Here is a 21,287-nt window from a genome sequence, read left to right as displayed (position 1 = left end):
GGGGGAATCTGACGTGCTTTTGGAGGCCCCGTGACTGGTCCTGGTCCAGGGGTCCTGGCAGCCCAGGAAGCAGATGCTGGTAGACTCCTCCGAGCCCAGCAGTGTGCACACAACCCACTGCCCCCACCTCAGCCCAGCTCCTTCCTCACGGCCATCCCGGGGTGGAATGAGGGCTGTGGGGATGCCCCTGGTGGGGGGTGGGGGGGTCTGGTGTCCACGACAGCTGGACAGGCTCCCTGGCTGTGTGTCCACAGACTATACCCAGCTGGGTCCCGGCCCCAGGGAAGACACTAGAAGGTGGCTCCCACTGTCACAGGAGCTCTGCAATCCCAGCGGAGGCCCAGACACTGGGGGGCCCCTGGATGTGGGGCGCCCACACTGACTGCAGGCACAGAAAACCATTCCAGCCACGCGGTCACCGGGCAGATGCCCACGGTGCCCGCCAAGGAGTCTCGCACGGTGTGGGCAGGGCTGGGCCACAGCTAGGGCCCAGCAGCTCTGACCCTGGCTCCACGCCTCAAGGCCCAGAAGAGGTGCCACCTGGCTGCAGCGAACGGGCAGTGGTGAGGGGCAGGTCTGGCCGAGGAGCAGGTCGACAATTCAGATGAGGTGCCTCCCCTGCCTGCTCGCCCTACTGCCCAGGCTTTCTGGGGGTGTGGCGTTTGCAAGGGTCTGACTTGCTGGCTAGTGGCCTCCGTCAGAGCCGAGGCCTGTGCCCGGCACTGCACACATCCCGGCTCAGGGGTGGCCCCCCCAGAACCCCTATTTGGGCCATGGGGCTGTAGGCCCCACAGCTCAGACCACGGCGCTGGAGCCGGTGTGCTAGGCCCGGGGTTGCTTGGGCCACGTCCGCTGGGCCGTTCACATTTCCACCGGGTCTGCGCAGTCAGGCCAGGCCTGACACACGGCCTTCGCTGGAGTGGACGCGTCAGTTCTGCAGTGGGGCGGCCCCGCAGTGGGGCGGGGCGAGCTGACTGTCCCTCGGGTGTCCCCAGCCAGACACTGGGGAAGGGTGGGGAGGCGGCCAGGCTGACAGCCACTCAGGCTCCGGTGGCCCTGGGGCGTCAGCTTCCTCTGCTCATCCTGTGGCCCCAGACAGCTGTCTGGAGCCCTGAAGAGTTACCAGGGGGACCAGGAATGTCCCCAGGAGCGGAAACAGCTCCACCCCGCCGTCCCCAGGCTCCTGCCCCAGGACCCAGGGCCCGAAACCCCAACGAGAGGCAAGGGGAAGGTGCCCGCATAGGCCAGTGGCACCAGGGGCCTGGCTCTGAGCCAACCCGGCATCACCCGTGTGGCAGCTGGGCCCTCCCCAACAGGGCTGGGGGCCGGGGCCAACCCAGGTGAGAGGCCGCTCAGGGGAGGCAGGGAGGCTGCTGCAGAGTTTCTGTCCGAAGGTGGGGGGCCCCAGTCAAGTGTAGGAAGAGCCGGAACTTGGAGCTGAAGACTGAGGTTGCAAACACAGAGTGGGCTCACGCAGACCCTGCCGTACCCAAGCATTCCTCACGCTCCGCCCTCCCACAGAAGGCGCAGTTCACGACCCGTCTGATGTCCCCAGGAAGCCCCGCCCCGACTGTCCCTATCCCTCCTGCAGCCCAGGGAAGCTGCACTCCCAGCAGGGACAGCAGCCCACAGACGAGGGTGCCAGGGCCACAAGGTGGGGCCCGCTTACCTGCAGGGCTCGAGGCTCCGCGAGGCCAGGCCTGAGCTGGCACTCTTCCTCTCCTTGGCCTGCAGGTTCCTGGGCAGCTGGACACCCACGGTGCAGCTGACCCGCAGCAGCAGCGCCGCAAACAGCTGGGGGTAGAGCTCCAGCACCGCCGGCCCAGACGCCGGGGCAGACGCGACCTCGTACAGCGCACAGGTGGCCTGGGGACGGTGCCACCTCAGCCTCAGCCCTCCCCGCCCCGGGCCAGGTCTAACGAGGCCGGCCACAGCGAAGGCTGGACCCTGCACCCCAGCACCCAAACTAGCCTGAAGCCCCACTTCCTTAGCAGGTACCCCATGTCCCCAGAGGTCTTGGGCCCTGGGAGGAGGAGGAGGCGCCTGAGGGGCGGCTGGGTGGGTGGGACGAGGAGCTCAGCCCTGCCCAGCTTGGCCCTCGGGGGCAGGAGGCAGGCCCAGGGCAGTGTGGCTGCCGGGGGACGGGCTCCCAGCATCTGCTCTCGGTGCTTTAGCAGGAGGAGGAGGAAACTCTCACAGCTGCTTTACTGTGGAAACGTTGCCAAGCTGGGTTTATTTTTTTTCCGCAGGATGAAACAGAGTGCGCTCCCTTGGGGACCAACACCTGCGGGGCCTTTACAAGCCTGGGCTCCAAGCTCGCCTGCTCCGGTGCCCCAGTCAGCCGCCAGGTGCCTGCGGGGTGCCACCCAGGCCCCCAGAGGGGCCCTCCCGCAGCGGCCACGCGGCCCCTTACCAGCCTCCTGGACCAGCAGGGGGAAGGGAGGATGGGCCAGACGTGCCGCCCCAGAGCCCACTCACCGCAAGGGGCGGCAGGGTGGCCACGCGGTCGGGCGCGCTGCTCAGCAGGAAGGCCCGGCTCTCCTTGAACGGCACGTCCCTGCTCATCTTCTCCAGGAGCAGCCCCAGGACCTGTGTGGCGAGGCCGGGCTCCACGGCCAGCGCCCTCCACAGGCTGCAGGTGTGGCTGGAGCGGGGCAGGAGGATGGTCACCCCGAGGCCACTGCCGGCCCCTGTCGTGCCCACCAGCCTCAGCTCCAGCCAGGCCACGAGTGGCACCCTGACCTCAGACCCAAACTCACCCCTTCCTCTGACCCAGTGGCCTGTAATCAGGCGGCCCGGGGGTGAGCAGAGCTGGCAATAAAGGGCAGAAGATCTCACTGGTACGGGGGCAGGGAGAGGAGGCATCCCCTGGGCGCTGCCAGAAGCAGACGCTGGGCTTCCTTGGAGGGGGCAGTGCCACCCCAGGCCTCGGGGGCACCTACAAGTCACTTTTCCCGCAATGAGCAGCACGTGGCCAAGGCAGGCAGGCATGTGAGTGAGGTCAGGCGGAGGCTGCAGGAGGCCCGAGCAGCCTGCAGACCCCGGGTGCTCAGACGCACGGGGAGGCGGCTGTGCGTCACACGTTTACAGAGAGAAGTGACAGACTCCAGATATCTAACCGGACCCGGAAATTCTAAAAATGGAGCACATTTGGAAGCCAACCAACAGCCCTTTAGAAATGAGACACAGGGACTTCCCTGGTGGTCCAGTGGTCAAGACTCTGCGCTCCCAACGCAGGGGGCCCGGGGTTCGATCCCTGGTCGGGGGACTAGATCCCACACGCTACGTGGTGTGGCCAAAAAGACAAAAGAAAAAAAAAGAATTGAGACACCTAACTCTGCACTCAGTGACATATTTGGCACCAGCCTGGATACAGCAGGAGAGAGAAACAATGAGCTGGAAGATAAACGGAGGGAGTTACCCAGAACCCAGCAGAGAACAATCACGGCGGAAATTCAGAACCAGACATGTAGCGGGTGGGACGAAAAGGTCTGGCAGACATTCGAGAGAGTGTCTGAAGAAGAGGGCTGAAAACCGGTCAGAGCTGATGACAGACACCAGCTCACAGGCTCAGGAAGCCTGGCAGCCGCCTGGCGGGACAAGGAATGGACACCCACGCCCCCCACCCCCCAAAGGTGCAGAGCGCCATAGACAAGGGGCGCCTGGTGCGTGTCCCTCGCGACCTCGGCACCACCTGGACTCACAGGAGCCAGAAAAGGACACGTCCTCTTACACAGACTCCAAGAAAGCATGCGCCCAGCTCGAGTCCCAGACTCTGGCAAACAACCTCCGAGAAGGACAGCTGAATAAATGCGTGTTCAGATGCACAGAAGTGGGGCTTGTCGCCCCCAGGAGCCGCACGGGGCTCTGGAGAGTGCACTCCAGTGGGAGGGCGCCAGGGCCCTTCGCCGCCCGGTCTCTGCACACCAGGCAGCTCTGCTGTGACGCGGCGACGGCAGCCACGGGCACGGACGAGGAAGCGAAGGTGTGCTCGCTCCCAGAACGCCGCCACGGACACGGACATTCCAGTTGCACATGACTTTCCGGACATGAAATATAATTCTTTTGACTTTTCCCCAACCGTTTATAAGTGTAAAGCCCATCGTTGGCTCAGAGGCAGCAGGTGGTGGGCAGATTCGGCCCTGGCCGCACTGTGCCCACCCCGCCCTGACGACCCCGCTCCTATGAACACGCAAAGCGCTGGCACAGCAGGAAAGGAGGGACAGCAGCGCCCTGCACCCCGAGGACAGCAAAAGAAGCAGGAGAAAGTCCAGAGGGCTCCACTGACACCACGTTCAAGATCAGGCAAAACACACCTCTGGCAACAGCAGTCAGACAGCGGCGACCTTTCAGGGAGTTTTGACCGAGCGGGCACGGAGCCTAGCGGGGGCTGGATGCCTGCCCCGTCTCCCTCTGCGCGCGGCTGAGGTCCCCCAGGGCCGGCGGCAGTGTGCCTGCTCTTCCGCGTGAGCTGCACCCGTGAAAGGCAGGGACGCAGAGCCGAGGGGCGGGTGCGTGGGCAGACACACTGCCTGCACAGAGCAGCCATGACAATGACGGGCAGGGCGGGGGACCGCCCCTGCAGAGGCCTGCACTGCCCAGGGACGCTGTGCCCACGCGGTCGTTCTCAGGGCCACCATTGGAGAGCACAGAGTGTGCAACTTCCAAACTAATTGATTGGAAGATGAAATCGTAAAAAAGACCCTGTCAATCTAAAAAGGACAATGAAGAAGATAAAGAAAAAAGACCAAGAGAAGACAAAAAATAAGACAGTGGGTTTAACCCCAACTACGTCAGCAACCGAGAGCGTCTGTTTACCCTGGAAAAGGAACACACCTAAACTGCGAGGGCAAAGAAAGGCTGACAGTGACGGGCCAGGAGAGGCGACAGCGGCAAACGCTGACAGACGTGACCTGGGGAGAAGCCGCACACGTTAGAACCGGGGGCCCCGAGCGGCGCCGGCATCTAAGTGAGAGCAGGCCCCCCGCACGGGGGCCCCCAGGAGGCCACGGGTGCCGGCCTCCACCCAGGCCGTGGACAGCAAAGGCAGGAGCAGCGGGCCCTGAGCTCTGGAAGCGCTGGGACCACAGCAACGGCCACCTGGAGGCCTCGGCGCAGGAGGGGAGGGGACCCCAGGGGCTGTGGTACACAGACAGGGCTGGGCACAGGCCCTGGCGCGGAGAAGTCCTGCCCTGAGAGCCCGAGGTTGGCAACTTGAGGGTCACTGATGGCACTCGGGGGCTGGGGTGCAAGTGTGGGATGGATCAGAGCTCCCATACTTCGCCCCGCCCCTGGCAACCACGAATCCCCCCTTCCCCCCACGAATCTCCCCCACCCAGGAGGGGGCCTGGCCCCAGGGGTCTGCTCACAGATGATGGTGGACGCCCTCCGGAGAACCAGCCCTGAGGACTGGCCAGCACAGCCCATGAGAGTGAGCCTGTCTCCACCCAGTCCGGGGCCGGGGTCTCCAGGCTCCCACGCAGAGGGGCTGGGGCCCGTGAACACCACACCAGGGTGGGAGTGAGCCCGGAACGTGGAGCCCAGGTGGCTGGAGCCCCGTCCACCCCCGCAGGCTAGTGGGCACCACGTACCTGTCAAAGGGCAGGGGGCTGCCCAGAAGGCTGGACACCACGGCGGCGTGGTGCCGGGCCGCCAGGACGTACACGCTGTGCTGTGCGGCCTGCAGGACGTGCTCCCCGTGGGTCTCCTGCAGCTTGGAGCGCAGCACGCTCACGATCTCGGGCACCTGCGGGCGGGCAAGCAGCCGCGGTGAGGCCTGCAGCGGGGACACACCCACACCAGGGGCCAGTCCCCCATGGCCAGGGCGCAGGGGCCCCGGGGAGGCTGGCTGGCCGAGGGGAGGGGAGGGAAGTCCTGTGAGATCAGAGCTCCCTGCTGCCGGCGCCCGATGGAGAGCAGGAGCCCAGAGCCCTCGGGGCCGAGGGAGCCAATCCCACATTCCACACGGGAAGCGACGGGGACCCAAGAGGGGCCTGCCTGGAGGAGGCGCTGAGACACACACAGGCGTGTGCAGGGCAGGGCGGGAGGGGAAGGCCACCGGGGTGCGCGCTGAGGCTAACAGGGGGACCCAGCCTGTCCCTGGAGGCAGGACACACGCAGGCTGCGCTGCTCCCACACCACCTCCCGTGCAGTGTGCTGGAACAGGGACAGGGGCGTGGAGCCCTGTGCCCAGACTGAGGCCACGGCTGGGCTGGGAGAGGGCCGGCAGCCTCAGGCAGGCTTCATGGGCTGCAGCTGCTGCAGAGGCCGCAGACGGGCAACCAGGGCACGGTTGCCATCGTGGGCCCCGCGCCACGGGGGTGCCGCCCACCACGGTCTGGGCTGCGCAGCTGGGAAGCACCCTGGTGCAAGGTGAAAGCTGATGACAGAGCACTGGACACGGCCCCAGGGACACGGTCCCCGGGACGGGCAGCTGGCAGTCCGTGGGCTCCGCCAACCCTGGGCTCCTGGGCAGGGCTGGTGAGGAACCCACCCGGGGGCCTGGGCCGCAGGAGCAGCGGGAAGGGACGGTGCGGGGGCACGGGGCGTGGCCCTCGGCAGGGGAGGCGGCGCTGCACATCCAGTGCTGCCTGGGCCGGGCCAGAGCCCCCGCCTGGGCCTCAGGGAGAGGCACTGCCGCCGCCATTTCTCAAAGGACTTGTAAGCATAATGAGGCTGTCTTCTTTTTATGACCTCGAGTCCAGAAGGTTGATAGCCCAACTCACAGGCATCCGCACCTCCTTCTAAGGACCTGAACCTCTTTGCTTTGCCCCCGCCCGCCTGCCCAGACCCTCGGCCGGCCCAGCTGCGTCTCCCTGACAAGACAGGCCGCCACGCTAAATAGCCTCCCCGTGTTCCTGCCTGGGGACCTGGGCGGGAAGGTGGTGCTTTGGTGGAGCAGCCTTCGCAGCCGCTGGGCCGGTGCCGCCCGTTAGCTGTGGGCGCAGCGACGTTCGCAGACAGACGCGCTGGGATCTTCCAGGCCACGGCTGCCGCTGAAACGGGGCGAGGGGCACGGCTCCTCTCCAGTCTCCTGGGCTTTCTTGGCCACAAGGGGCACTGGTCCCCTGAAGATGTGCAGGCCTGGCGGACTCAGGCACTTGTGTGGCTCCTGCACAGACGCCGGTGAGAGCGGCCTTCCTGCGGAAGCCTGTCCCCGTCACCCCAGGTTCTCAGGTGCATTGGACCATAGTGGCCCGTAGATATGCTTCATCGTATGTCGAATCTCTTATGTATATGTTTTCCCCTTTCTCACTTTGCTTTCTTGGATGTTGGTACTCTTTCTGTGGCTTGTCTTGGCAGAGCTTTATTCCTAATTGTTTCACTGGGCTTATCTATCTTCTTCTCTAATGTCGTCTTTGCTGTTGCATATTCTTTTCTTTTCAGCAGCTGTACCCGTTGGCGCCTGTGAGCAGCTTGAATCTGCTTCTTGCGAACCGTGATGGCAGCGCCCAGGCGCTCAGGCGTGGCGGGCTCTGGGGCTGCATCGGCACCGGGTTCTAGGCTTCCCAGGACTGGTGAGCAGGGGCCGCACCCTAGGCCTGCGGGGCTGCTCCAGACTTACCTTCACCAGCCCTGCTCCCGCGCCTCTTGGTGGCAAGCCCCGCGGGGGCCCTTTAACCTTCCCTCACACCTGGTCTAGACTGTTTCCTCACAATAGCCTCACGGAGCTATAATTGCACACCACATACCTCGCCCATTTTAAGTGTACAAGTCAGTGGTGTTTCGTATATTCACAGCGTTGTGCAGCCATCAACTTTAGAATATTTCCATCACCCGAAAAGAAACCTCACTTCCACGAGCAGTCACTCCCCAGTTCCCCCGCCCCACCCCTGGCAGCCACGAATCCACTTTCTGTGTCTGGATTTGCCTCTTCTGAACATTTCAGAGAAATGCAATCCCACTCTACGGGGCCTTTTGTGACCAGTTTCTTTCACTTTGCCAAGCGTTTTCCAGGCTCCTCCATGCTGCGGCAGGAATCAGCCCGTCACTCCGTCCCGCTGCTGAGTAGTGCTGCACTGAACGGACAGATCCAGCTGCTAACTGATGGGCGTCTGCGCTGTTGCCATGGTTGGGCTGCCAGGCGCGTGTCCGTACAGGTTCCCACGGGCATGGGCCCGCCTCTCCCGGGTACACGCCTAGGAGTGGAGCTGCCGGGTTGGGCGGCGCCTCTGTGTTTACCGCCTGCCGGGCGTCTCTGCAGCAGCGGCTTCACTTCCCATGCCCGCTGTTTACTGAGAGGGCTCTGGTCTTTCCCGGCATGCCCGTCCCGCCCTCCACCTGACCAGCCTGGCTTTGCTGGCAGAGGGGCTCGGCCCGGTCACGGGTCACCTGCTAGGACCACGTTTTCTGATTTAGCGTCAGACAAACTCAAAGTCCAACAGTGTCCAGGTGTCTCTAGTGGGTCCCCCTGCCAGGCTCTCAGGGTAGGAAAGAAAACGGTGGCCCGCCACGGCTCCCATGGGTACTGATGCCAGTGGCCATGTCACATGAGACAGAGGTGGCACGTTGCAGACAGGCTGAAGGTGTAAGTCAGGAACACAGCACCCGGGGTGGGTGTGCTGAGTGTGTCTGGGAGCCTGAGCCAGGAGGAGACAGCCCAGCAGCTCCCTGAGAGGCCAGGAGCAGGCTCGGTGTGTTGGGCCCAGGGAGAGGCACCTGGATTTATCAAGGACGGGTGGGACCCGAAACTATTAAGGAACTCCTAGAAGAAAACAGGGGGAAATCTTCAGGACATTAGGCTTGGCAATGATTTCTTGGATGTGACGCCCAAAGCACAGGCAACAAAAGCAAACACAGGCATGTGGAACTATATCAAACTTTAAAACTTTTATACATCAAAGGACACAGTCAAGAGTGTGAAAAGACAACCTATGGAATGGGAAAAATATCTGCAAATCATATATCCGATAATGGGTTAATATCCAGAATATATAAAGAACTCCTACAATTCAACAACAACAAAAAAATCAAATAACCTGATTTAAAAATGGGCAAAGGACGCAAACTTCTCCAAAGAAGACACACAAATGGCCAACAAGCATATCAAAAGATGCTCGACAACACTAATTATGTGGGAAGTGCAAATCAAAACCAACATGACATACCACCTCACACCCATCAGGGTGGCTACTATCAAAAAAACAGGTATTTAAAGGAAACCATGATTAGAGAAACAGAATACAAGTTAACATAGAGACACTTGATATACAAAAATATTAAATGAAAGAATGTTACCAATATTAATAATTATAGAGGTCTGTTAATTTCCTCTCTTAGCTAGTTAAAATAATATGCCATATTGTACTTCTGAGGCTTAGGGGAAAATGTCCATTCCTAAAGAACTTCCGTTATGTAAAATATATATATATACACATATAAAACATTAAAAAAAAGAAAACAGGTATTAACAAGTACTGGTGAGGATGTGGAGAAATTGGAACCCCTGTGTGCTGTTGGTGGAAATGTAAACTGGTGCAGCCACTAAGGAAAACAGTATGGCAGTTCCTCAAAAAATTCAAAATAGGACTACCATATGACCCTGCAAATCCACTTCTGGGTATTTACCCAAAAGAAAACAGGATCTTGAAGAGATATGTATTACACCCATGTTCATAGCAGCATTATTCACAGTAGCCAAGAGGTGAAAGCAGCCCAAGTGTCCATCCACAGATGAACAAGCAAACAAAATGTGCCGTGTATATACACACACCAGGACCACCAGTGGCCACTGCCTGCGGCCTGGTCTGTCCCCTCCCCCCACACAGAGCCACCAGGGCACCTTTCTACCACTCCAATCTGACCTGGAAGCCCCACTGAATGCAAAATAAGATCCAAACCTTGGCCCATCAAACCCCGACTAGGACTCACTGCTGTGCCCTGCGCCTCCCTCCTCCTTCCCCAGCCCCCTTCCACTCCCAGGAGGAGTGGTCACGATGGCACATGTTCCCCTCCAGGCACCACACCACACACTGCTGCCTTGGCGTGCGGCCCCTCCGCCGGCAACTCCTGCTCCTCCCTCCCTCCCTGGGATGATATTTGTGATATATCCATCCAATACAGGACCTGTATCCAGAATATACAAAGTACGTCTGCAAATCAATAAGAAAAGCACAGACAATCCAGAAGAAAAATGGGCAAGACTGGGATCCTCACAGAAGAGGACGTCTGAATAGCCAGGAAATGTGCAAAAGTGTTCCACTTCATAAGCCACCAGAGAAACGCAAACAAAACTCGACCATGAAGCCGTTACACACCCACTGGAAAGGACAGAAACGGCGTTGGCAGGGGCGTGGCATGTGGGAGCTGCAGGCGGTGCTGGTGGGAGCTGAACGGCCTGGAGCGCCATCTGACAGCCCTGGGACAGCTGCACGGGGGCCTCTCCTGCAGGCCCCAATCGCTCTCCTGGGTGTGTCTCCAACCAAAATGTACCCTCAGGTCCGAAGGACCCGCACTCTGGCAGCACTCTCGGTGCTCAGGCTGGGAACTGCCCAAGCGCTCACGGAGGTGGGTGGGTGAGTGACGTGGCCCTCACAGCGGGAAGGAGCAGTGCTCGGGCCAGGCCGGGAGACGCGCCGGCTCCCAGGCTACCGCCATGTGGGGCAGACACGAGGCCCCTCTACATAAGGTGCGAGCCGAGGCACGCTCTGTGCTGCAGGGCGTCTGCTGGGGTATAAGGGACTCTGGAGTCGGTAGGCCCTCTGCTCCTGCCTGTGCGACCCCCCAAGGCCATGCGCTTAGGACAAACCCCCTTTTCTGCTGCTATGCTTCACTTTAATGGGGAGCTTAACTCTCCCTCTAGGCACATGGGACCCTACCTGCCAGGCCATTGGCTCTCCAGGATTCACGGACACGCATTCTAGAAATCCCCTGACCCTTGGAGCTTGCCTCAGACCTACACCTATGAGGACCTGGGCACGTCTGTCATGGTGGCTGCCAATGCATGTCTGGGAACTATGTGGACAGCCACATGAGCTCACGGCCAGAAGGACTCAGAGGCGATGGGCAGGGCAGCACCTGAGTGTCCCGGGCACCTCTGCTCTGGGCCAGACCCGCCGCGGAACCCTCTGTGCAGGCACCTGGGGACCCTCTGGACCTGCGTCTTCACCAGCAACGTGAGCAGGGAGCTCAGCCAGGGCTGGCTCGGTGCCAAGTGATAGCCCCTGGCACTGGCATTTCCCTCTCAATTGCCTTTTCTACCCTTAAGTTCTCCGCAGTTACTTTCACTTAATTCTGTCTTCAAAGAGAAGAGAAAGATTTGTCCAAATCAGGCCCACAGGGAAAAGGAGCAGAGCACTGAGGGCCAAACCTCCACAGAGCAGGGGTTGGGGGTGAGGGAGTGGGGTGGGGCGCCCCAAGTTACCCAGCCCCGCCCACCCACACTCTTGGCCTGTCCCAGACAAGACCACGCCCACACCCGGCCCCTGACGAGCCCCGCCCCGGCCCTGGCCACGCCCATGCCCGGCCCCTGCCAATCCCCGCCCCAGCCTCGCCCGGCCCCACCTTCTCCAGGAGCACGTTGGCCCGCTCCTTCAGCAGGCAGTTGATTATCACCGTAGCGGCTCGGGAGCAGTTCTTGTCGGGGTCTCCCAGGCCCTCAAACAGGGTTAGCAAGAGGCTGATGAGTTGATCTGGCGGGAGGCGCTTGCCAATAATCTAGGAGGACAGTTGCGTCAGGAAGACTGAGAGCACAGGGTCAGCACACCTTCCAGGCGAAACATCCCAGGGGCTCGAGCTTCCGGGGAAGGGCTGACAACATTTCCGCCTCTCAAATCCCTCCTCCAGCCTTTCCCACCCTCTTGCAAGCCCTGTAAGCCTTCGGGAGCTCCTGCCGGTGCAAGGGTGGGGTGGCCCATGCACAGGAGCCCCCATCCCCAGACTGAAGCCTGGCCGGGTCCGGGAGGCAGCCTCCAGGGCCTCCAGGCCCAGGCCCCTGGAAGGGGGGGTCCCTGGGCAGCTGAAGGGCCCAGGTCAGTGTGCCCTCCCTGAGGCTCCTCCTGCCCAGTGGGGTGGGCTGGGAGTGGCCCTGGTGGTGCAGCCTCTCTAGAACTCTCTAGAATACAGAGAGTCAAGGGCAGATGGTGGCATGTTCTACCCTGGACGGCCTGGCCACCAAGACTCTATGGACCCTCAGCTCCCCCTGCAGCCCCTGTCCTTCCCTCCACATGAAAGAGCAACCAGAAGTTAAAGCAGATAAACTTTGTACAAAGAAGAAATAAAAGTGCTTGAATATCCAAGAAGTCTGATCCCAAACATAAAGTCCCGCTCTGCCTGGACTCGCCCAGGGCGGGGTCTTTGCTTCCCAGTGTCTGAGCCCGCCACCCCCCACCCCCAACAAAGGGCCCTGTTGACCCCCTTCCCTTCCTTCTTCGGCAGGAGAGAAAGCCTCCTGACCCCTGAGGGCCATTTCCAGTCACCAAATGGAACAACAGCACCGCCCTGGCTTGGGGGCTCACGGGGTGGGCTAGGGGCAGCTTTCTCAACCCTTTGGAGCCAGGAGCTGAGCTCCCCGCCCACACCCTCCCTGCTGGGCCTCGGAGGGAGGGGGGACCCCAGCAAGCACAGGAGGGGGCGGGAGGCGGTGCTGACACCGAACTCTCTGAGTGAGACCCGTCCCGTGCCCGGCCCGGCACCCGTGGAGCCCGTGCACGAGAGGAGGTGCTGCAGAGGCCCTCTGGGCCCTGACGGCACGTGCGGCCCCTCCTTCCCTCGCAGAGGCCCTGGCAGGTACCTGGGCTACGCTGTGGCAGGTGTGGAAGAGGATGGCGGGCTCAGGGTGCCCCAGGCCGTCTCTGAGGGCGAGGAGCCGCTCAACCGCATCGTCCCGGTAATCGTGAGAGAAGCCTGCAGAGGCGGGAGGGAGCGCAGGGCTAGGGGGAGGCCTCCCCGGCCTCTGGAGGCCCCGACTCTGCTCCCTCACCACACCCCCCGCACCTCTGCCCAGCCAGGGGCTCACCCTCGTAGCCCAGCTGGAGGTAGAGCAGGGAGTAGACACAGCTCACAGCCTCCTGGCGGGTGGCAGGCCGTAGGTCCGCGCACCGTGGGGAGAAGAGGCCGAGCAGGAGGCCCAGGTTGTGGAAGGGCACCAGGGCCTGGAGAGGCAGATGTGCGGGTGCTGTAGGGGCACGGGGGGCAGATGGCCAGAGATGGGGGCTGGAGCTCAGGAGATGCTGCGGTGGGCAGGTGCCACCTGCACCCAGATATGGGCAGGGGTGTGACCAGAAGGGCAGCCCCTGTCCATCCCTTTGGCCAGCATGACCCCTTGTCAAGCTCCTCCTCCTGCATGGCGACCCTCACCCTCCAAGTGCGGGTCCCCAAGAGGGGAGGAGGGCTGGGCGAGTAGGTGTGTGCCTCAGCAGACACATGGGAAGTCCCCGCCACAGAAGGCCAACCCCCCATCAGGTAAAGGGGCTGCTGCATGAGACCCCTCTCCTCCTAATTGGGTCCTGGTCCCATCTTCCAGAGCCTTTTCTGCTCTCCTCAAACACTAAGCCTTCCTGACCCTGCTCTTAGCAAAGGGCCTTGCTTCCTACGCCCTGGACACGGGGACGTCAACTACCGCCCCCGCCAACACACAGCCCTCGGCCTTCGTGGCTCCACCAGCCTGCTGTCAGCCCCCCACACGAGAGGCCTCCCCAGGGAAGCACCCCGCCCCGCCCCTGCCCTGCACAGGCTCCTCAAGGACGTGTAGGGCTCCCAGGCTGCTGGGAGTCACCAGAGGGGACTTCCGGAAGGCGGGAAGGCGGGAAGGCGGGAGCGTCGGACAGAGGACGGCCAGCTGCTGTTCCTCTTAGTGAGGGCAGAGCTCTGTCTCATCACAAACAAACATGAACTCTGGTTGCACCAGGGTTACATGAAAAACAGGCCACAGGAGAACCTGGGTGGGAAAAGCCGTCTAAGCGAGCAAACAGACAGATGCTTCTGGAACACGACGAAAAATAAATACTGCCAACCAAATCAAGCATCGCGCTTAAGAGTGAGACCGTAAAGGCTTGGGGCTGCCGCCAGCTTTCACCTTCCTGCTAACGGCAGCACGAACTAACATGCATCAATATCGGGGGAGAAAGGCCAAACTCGCGGCATTTGTAAACTATGACGACGGTATCTGAAGAGCACAGAGAATTAATCAAAAATTCATTAGAAATAACAACGGAATCTTATAAACTACCCAGTTCCTAAATACCCAATAATCCATAGTTTTCCTGCCTACCAGCAATAAGCAAATTATTAAATACAGTGGGAGAAAAAGTCACGCTGACAACAGCAACAGAACCTGTGGCCCAGAACCTGCTTCCGAGGGACCCAGAGGGACCTGGATGGAAGGGCCCATTATTAAAAGATGTTACTGCTCAACACACGAAAATGTGGGGTGCCTGCCCCCATAAAGCCGTGCTGGGAACATTTGAGGACTGTGTCCAATCTACCCTAAAACCACCTGATCAATGGCCTTGAAAGAACTGTGAAATTCTGAAAACGTGAAAAGGAGCTGCTTACTCTTAGCAAATATTAAAATGCATAATAACCGCGCGGTTCTTGGACCAAGCTCCTTCCCACCCACTCCAACCACCGAATAATACTGGCCTTTTCCGCAGCATTTCGTGGGTTCAGGTCCCCCTGCCTTTGCCCAAACTGCTGCTTCTGCCGCGAACGCCCTCCTTTTCTCCTCTCACACCCAGGTCCCCGTCACCCTTTCCCTCCTCGGGGGAGCACATCACGCGTTGGTCCCGGCCCGTGCCCCCACTCCCAAGGACGAGGGTGCCCATCAGGTCGACACAAAGGCCAGCCCTGAGGACAGTTCCTGGCCCTCATGGTCCTCCGTCCACGGCCCAGAAAGAGGACGGTGGCACTCGCTGGGATGCGGGATGAGCCCAGGCAGCAGCTGGGCGAAGGGCAGAGAGCGTGCTGGCACTCAGAGACGCAAGGGCCCCAGGCAGTGGCGCCCAAGCCGAGGGGCCAGGAACGGGGACAGGGCAAGGGAGTGGCCACGCGGGTCGCCACCTGCGTACTCACGCGGATGTGCAGGTGCTTCAGGAAGTACTGCAGCAGGCGGGCGCTCAGGCCAAGCGCCCGCGCCCGCTCGTGGCCCCTCGGGGACTTGATCCATGGGCTCAGGTGCTGGGGAAGAGGGGGGCTTCATATAGGTGCCCTGCCTACAGCCACCCTTCTGGGTGTGGGGGCCAGTGTGCCAGGTCAGAGCAAGCCCCCTGTGCAGTGCACCCCGCCCCGTCACTCCGTCCTGCTGGCCTGGCTCACGGCCACGGCCACCCAGAGCAAGCCAGGCATACAGAGGGACAGGGTGTTCCTAGGAGTGGGTCGGTCCTGCCCCAGCCCACTGCGGTGCTGCAAGGGCAGGAAGCCATGCCGCAGGCCACCGCAGGCCAGTCTGCCATTGCGATGGCCCCAGGTGGTCAGGAGTGCATGTCTGGGGCACCGCAGGGTCTCTCCATCCCAGCACCATGTGATGGAGGGGAGGGGAGAACCAGCTCGGGGCCCCCATCTGGGTCGGCGACCGCACCCATCTGCATACCTGCCCAGGCAGGAGGGGGTCCCCCTGCCGCTCACAGACCGCCCCCCTCCTTGCATAGTGCACCACCCTGTCCCCACGGCGCCCCTGCCCCGGGGAAGCGCACACCCACCGCACACCTCCACCATGACCTGCAGGCCCTGGGGGGTCATGTTTCGCTGAAGGAGGCTTGTCAGTAAGTCCTTGAGGGCCTGCACGGTGTCCAGGTACAGGGGCTGGAACGAGAGAAGCGGCCGGTCCCGCTGTGACCCTGCCACCCGCGCACGGGCACCCACAGCCAGGGCCATGCTCATACCTCCTGGTTGCCGTCCACCCCCTCGGGCTCAGGCAGCACGGCCATAACGCCATGCAGGCAGCTGTGGATCAGGTCCGCCTGCACCTGCCCCTCCAGCGCCGGCTCCAGGGAGCTGAGCCTCGAGTTAAGGGCCCAGCGCTCACGCAGAGGGGCCCCCCGGCCGGGCCCCCCAGCCCCCGGAGGAAAGGATACACCAGGTAAGTGCAGGCGAGCATGGCCTTCTTCCGAATGGGCGTCCTCAGGGAGTCCGGGGGCTCGGCCTTGATGAACTCCTGGGGGAGCAGCCGCGGGATGGCCCTTGGCCACAGCACCGGCTTGCCTCCCAGCCAGCCGCCCGCTCAGCCGCCGCCCCTCAGCCTGCTCGGGCACTCAGGCCCCTGCCCAGGCCCCGCCGGCGCTCACCATCATCTGAGCCACCAGCTCCGGCTTCCTTAAGAGCTGGAACGAGCTGCCGCGGGAGCTGCTGCAGATGGCCTGGCTGGCCATGCACACGCTCTGCGCGAGGCACAGCCTCAGGGCCGGGTCCTGCGGGGACGCTGGGCTTCGGGAAGGCACCAAGGCCCGAGGCAGCAGCCGCTCCCTCTAGGCCCGTAGGGCTGAGCCAGGACGGGGGCTGCCCACAGCAGCGAGACCAGACCACCAGCCCGCTCTTCCCGCCAAAGCCAGAAACGCTCCCCTCCACTCTGGGGCTCTTGGCCATCCCTCCACATGGGCCACGGGGGGTCTGTGAGGGAACCCGGGGCCCTCGGCTGTCTGCCCGGCCTGGGCCTGGGGGGCCCCGGGTCACGGCCCCGGGCAAACGCCGTAGGCAGACGCCCGCTCCATCCACCTGTGGGGTGGCTGAAGGTGCTCCCAAGGTGGAGGGGAACCTGCTGCCCAAGAAGAGCCCCGGCAGCGGGGGGCTGCCCCCCACTCAGTCAGAGCGACCCCTCTCAGCACAGCCCCGCTGCCCGGCCGACTGCAGGAGAGCCGGGGTGGAGGGTCTGCTCTTTAAGGGGAGACCCAGCCGCTCCAGAGGGGGCTTCCAGGTTAGTGCCGGGGAGTCCAGAGGGAAACACGTTAGTGAGGCCAGAGGCCACTGTCACTGGCTGCAGAACTCACCCCTCCCCGGCGCTGGCCAAGAGGGCAGCCGTGAGCGTCAGGGAGCAGAGCCAGGAGAGGGGCTGCGGCCGAGGCCCCGCGCCCAGCCTGCGAGCCCTCACCTCCCCCTCCTTCCCACCCGCCGTCCGGGGCCTGGGCCAGAGAAGGAGCTCCTGGGCCCCCGTTCTGCTCCGAGGCGGTGGGGACAGGCCCCGGAGCGGTGTCCCGAATGCTCTGCCCTTGGACTGGGGCCAGGAAGCCCCAGGGAGCAGCCCTGGCTGCCGCCCCGGAAGCTCACGGCCCAGCCCGGAGGACAGAGGAAAGCAGAGCCGCCCCCCCTCCACTCCTCCACACTGTACCTTGGTCTCTACCTTTATCCCCAGAACCTGAACGACAGAGGTGACATGCGTTAGCGCGTGAGGCCCCAGTGGCGGCACCCCTCCCTCTCTCCCTCCCCGCGACACGGCCGGGCACCCACCTTGGTGCTGAAGCACTGGGACATGTTCCGGAAGATGTCTGACTCCACCCTGGCCAGCAGCAGCTCGCGGGGGGCCCGCGCCGCCACGTGCCCGTAGCACAGGATCAGCGTGCTCTTCACTTTCTCCACCTCGTTCTCACTCCGATCCTGAGAGGCCGGAGGCTTCAGCAGGGCTCTGTGACACAATCACCCCCCCACCCCTGCCAGCAGCCGAGCACTCCGACCCCACGTGCGCGGGAAGAAGGGCACAGCTGGTCGGGAGGAAGAGAGCCCCAAGGTCGGGAACAGCAGGACGGGATAGGCCTGGGCAGGCTCGGGCCTGCTGGGGACCAAGGGGCAGAGGGGAAAGGACGCAGTAGGGGACCAAGGTGGGAGGGGCAAGCAGGAGGAAGAGCTGGGGGGCTGAGAGCAATGGAAGGGCCAGAGGTGGGGTCCCTGCCTTCGCTTGGTGGCTGCCCAGGAGCCCCCCTCCGTCCTCAGGGCCTGTTCACACTACACAGCCCTGAGATTCTGTCACCGACTGACCCAGGCACAGGGAGACTGAAAACCTAGGGGCAGGGCTGGGGTGGAGGCCTACAGCGGGGGTCCAGCCCCCAGTGGGGCTTCAGCGAGCACGCAGCCTCCACTGGCCACCAGGGGGCAGAGGACGCACAGATAGGCGGTGGGAGAGGAAGGTGGCCGCCCCCATCCCTGCTGCCCAGAGCCCCTCTCATTGCCCCAGTCACCAGCTGGGAGGGAGCCCTCATCTGCCAGCCCCGCCCACGACCAGATGCCAGCTCCCTGACCCACCCCCAACGTGCGAGGCACCAAAGCCCAGGAAGCGCCAGGACCAACCCTCCACCCCACAGAACCTCAAAATGCAGGGTACCACGGCTAAGACAAAATCACAGGCCAGGTCCACCCCAGACCTCCCCTTCAGCTGTCAGCCTGACCTTTGTACCTTAAAAATGTTGAAAATGCCGGCAGATTTTCTGAACACATCTGACTTTACAAAGTCCTCCAGCTGGGCCAGGGTGTCATCCAGGTGGGAGCTGGCACAGATCCCAAAGCAACAGGCAAGGCCCTGGGGAGGTACACAGGTGCACTGACACCTGGGCAAGGTCGGGGACGGACAGGAGTACACATGCATGCGCACACCATCCAGTGCGTCTGTGCACGCCACACACACATACACACAGGTACACACGCTGGCTGCACGTCTGAGAGGACAGAGTGACCACTGCCAGCAAGCCTGTGGGCATCCGGGCCTCCCGTGGGGAAGGGGCGGCCACCTCACGCTCGCTCTCCTCCTGGTATCTGGCGGTTTCCAGCAGCTCCTGCAGATGTTTTCTCACCACCTCCTTACTTGAAGCAGCACCCAGGGTAGTTCCTATGCATTTATACAGGAAGTTCTGCAACGAGGTCAGAGAACAGGGTTGTGCCTGGCTCCCGAGTAGAGGGATGCCCAGCACTACCAAAGTGCTGCCCCTGGCGGTGCCCGCGCTGCCAGCGGACGCGGGAGCCCATGACACTGACCACCGCAAGGACCAGAGGAGTCCTGGGCAGCGTGTGAGGAGCAGGAGGGGGTGCAGAGCCGCTGCACCGCCCAGCCGCCAGCCACTACAAGGAGGCTCGCAGGCCTTCTCGCCCAGCCTCTGCCAGGACCACAGGGGCCGCCAGAGACAGGCTCAGGGAGCTAGTGACACGGAACCAAGGAACAGGAGCTGAGGACCATGCCCACAACACCCCTGGCAGGCTATCCTCCCACACCTCCTCCTAGCAGGGGGTCCCCCTCCCCCTGCACCTCCTCCTGGGGCGTCTCCCCCTCCCCCTGCACCTTTTCCAGGGGCGTCCCGTTGTAGTTGGGTAGCTGCTTGCACATCTCCAGGCTCAGCTGGCAAATCCATGTGTTGTCAGACACAACAGCCAGAGTGTCCCGAAGGAACTGTGGGCAGGAGCTCTACCAATGAGGGGCCGGAGCTCGGCCTTTCACTGGGCTGGCTGGGGAGGGACCCAATGCCTGGGGGTGTCACAGGCAGGGACCTCAGGGTCCTGTGCCATGGCTCTGAATGGCTGTAGATCACTTTCGAGCCCAGACAAAACAAATTCTGGGTGGTCAGGCACGCGCCACACAGGGGCACAGACAGCTCTGAGCCAAGCAGGGGAGAGGAGAGAAGGCTCCAGTGGCCAGAGCAGCTCAAAGCCCCTGTAATGTGACTCTGTCACAGCAGGGTGACAATCTGTGAGGTCAGTAGGCAGTGCTCACCCCCAGAGACACCCACCTATCCCTCTGCCCCTCCCCCAGCCACACCGCTAGGTCAAGGCAAGCATCGCAACCCCGGGAAGGGGCAGTTCCCCTAGCATCTGCTGCCCCGAGCTCTCCCCACCCGGGCCAGAAAAGGCCCCTGGGTCCAAGACAGGCTACGCTCTCGCCTCCTCTCCCTTCTCTCACCGTCAGCAGCTTCTCCTCCCATTCCTTCCGTGACAGGGTTTCCTCCGTATGTCCTGAAACGACCAGTCATCCACTCAGCCCAGCAGACAGACCCACGCCCGCAGGCAGGAGTGCAGTGCTCAGAGCACCGCCCCCCCCGCACCGCCCCCCGCCTGGCCCCATCAACTCTAGCACAGAGGAAGAAAGGGCTGCGTCCACATCCAGTGTGCTCCCAGGTGACAACCAGCAGGGAGCGTCTTTTCAGCCCCACTGTCCAGGCCCTTTCCTGAACCACAGCAGAGGCCATTTCTTCCAACTTTCAAAACCCTGGTCCCCACTGGCCGGGCTTGGTGCCAACTGGCTGAAAACACGCGATCAGAGGAGGACCGGCGCCGCCCACCTCTGGGCCTCACCGTCCAGGTGCTCCAGCAGCAGGGGGATGGCGGTCGCCCACCGCTGACCCAGCATAGGATGGATGTCCCGGTGAAGGACGCTCAGGAGGCGCAGCGAGGCCGCCCCGCGACCGTCCCCCAGGTAGGGGCTGGAAGACACGGCCTGGAGGAGCCAGAAGTGGGTTCTCCACCGGCGCCCAGGGCCACAGCGCCCCAACGCCCCACACGAGGCCGAGAACGGCCACCCAGGTGGGGCAAGAAGCCCCCAGAGATGCAGCTCCCCAAAACCCCACCTGGAGCACCTGACAGTCCCCACTGCGAGACACTGTCCTTCTCACAGCAGTGACAGGGTGACGACGGGGACAAAGGAGAGGGCCCACTCCTCCCCGACATCCCCGGAGTGCGCGGCTGCCCAGCGGCCACCTGCCTGGGGAGGTGATGCTTCTGGGAAAGCAAGCCCCCCAGTGCGCTGCTTACCAGGAGCCTGGTGGTCATGGCGTAGGGAGATGGAAGGGTCACTGCGGGGGAGACAGACGTGCAACACTCAGGGCCGCCCGCGCCCTGGGGTCAAGGTGGGCTGGGGGTCCAGGCCAGGGCCGGGGTCGCACCGTTGCCGTTGTACTGAATGAGGAGGGCGTGGGCCCCCGCCTCCTGCCTCTTCTGGGCCAGGTGCACGAGGCTCCTGCAGAGCGGGGTCAGTGCCCCGGTGAAGCGCACGGGGATGAGGAACTCGAGCAGGTATGGCCAGAGGACCTGGGGGCAGCAGTACGGGAGTCTGCAGGCACATGCAGCCTCCCCGCACCCGCTCCCGGGTGTGCGGGCAGCAGACCCCCGGGCCGAGGGGTCAGGAGGGGCGCGGTGGGTCCCAGGGGGTGGGCGGCACTCACGTCGCCCATCCTGTCCACGGTGGTGCTGACCAGGTAGAGGGTGCTGACACTGATGGCCCGCACGCTGTCTACTGCCGGGGCCTCGCTGTCGGCGCCCAGCTTCTGAGGCTGCCAGAGGGGAGGGCGGAGTGTGTGCTCTCTGCTCTCCAGGTTACACCATCGTGGGCTCCGGCCCTGAGGACACGGCCTGAGCGAAGCAGGACAGACCCTGCCCAGCCCCCA

General features: G+C 62.8%; 1 protein-coding gene across 14 annotated transcripts in view; it reads right to left on the bottom strand.

Moving 5' to 3' along the window:
- The window catches only part of MROH1 (maestro heat like repeat family member 1), a 67,144-nt gene that overhangs the window by 4,196 nt on the left and 41,661 nt on the right, over positions 1-21,287 (bottom strand). For 6 of the 14 annotated variants that reach the window (XM_061172022.1, XM_061172026.1, XM_061172021.1 and 3 more), the window contains 21 exons: positions 21,066-21,173; positions 20,787-20,931; positions 20,656-20,696; positions 20,200-20,341; positions 19,808-19,860; positions 19,193-19,300; positions 18,648-18,767; positions 18,317-18,439; positions 17,377-17,523; positions 17,258-17,284; positions 16,221-16,343; positions 16,011-16,090; positions 15,819-15,930; positions 15,643-15,738; positions 15,010-15,114; positions 12,956-13,091; positions 12,731-12,843; positions 11,503-11,655; positions 5,592-5,746; positions 2,479-2,644; positions 1,670-1,866 (listed from right to left, as the gene is read on the bottom strand). In XM_061172022.1, the coding sequence (XP_061028005.1) occupies positions 1,670-1,866; positions 2,479-2,644; positions 5,592-5,746; positions 11,503-11,655; positions 12,731-12,843; positions 12,956-13,091; positions 15,010-15,114; positions 15,643-15,738; positions 15,819-15,930; positions 16,011-16,090; positions 16,221-16,343; positions 17,258-17,284; positions 17,377-17,523; positions 18,317-18,439; positions 18,648-18,767; positions 19,193-19,300; positions 19,808-19,860; positions 20,200-20,341; positions 20,656-20,696; positions 20,787-20,931; positions 21,066-21,173 (2,450 nt within the window). Of the gene's footprint in view, positions 1-1,669; positions 1,867-2,478; positions 2,645-5,591; positions 5,747-11,502; positions 11,656-12,730; positions 12,844-12,933; positions 13,115-15,009; positions 15,115-15,642; positions 15,739-15,818; positions 15,931-16,010; positions 16,091-16,220; positions 17,285-17,376; positions 17,524-18,316; positions 18,440-18,647; positions 18,768-19,192; positions 19,301-19,807; positions 19,861-20,186; positions 20,342-20,655; positions 20,697-20,786; positions 20,932-21,065; positions 21,174-21,287 lie in introns of those variants that run through there. The other 8 variants (XM_061172023.1, XM_061172024.1, XR_009697695.1 and 5 more) reach the window with 8 other exon arrangements.

Source organism: Eubalaena glacialis, chromosome 17, assembly GCF_028564815.1.
Source record: "Eubalaena glacialis isolate mEubGla1 chromosome 17, mEubGla1.1.hap2.+ XY, whole genome shotgun sequence".
Classification (NCBI taxonomy): domain Eukaryota; kingdom Metazoa; phylum Chordata; class Mammalia; order Artiodactyla; family Balaenidae; genus Eubalaena; species Eubalaena glacialis.
Note: the sequence above shows the minus strand (reverse complement) of the source record. Positions and strands in the feature narration are given on the sequence as shown.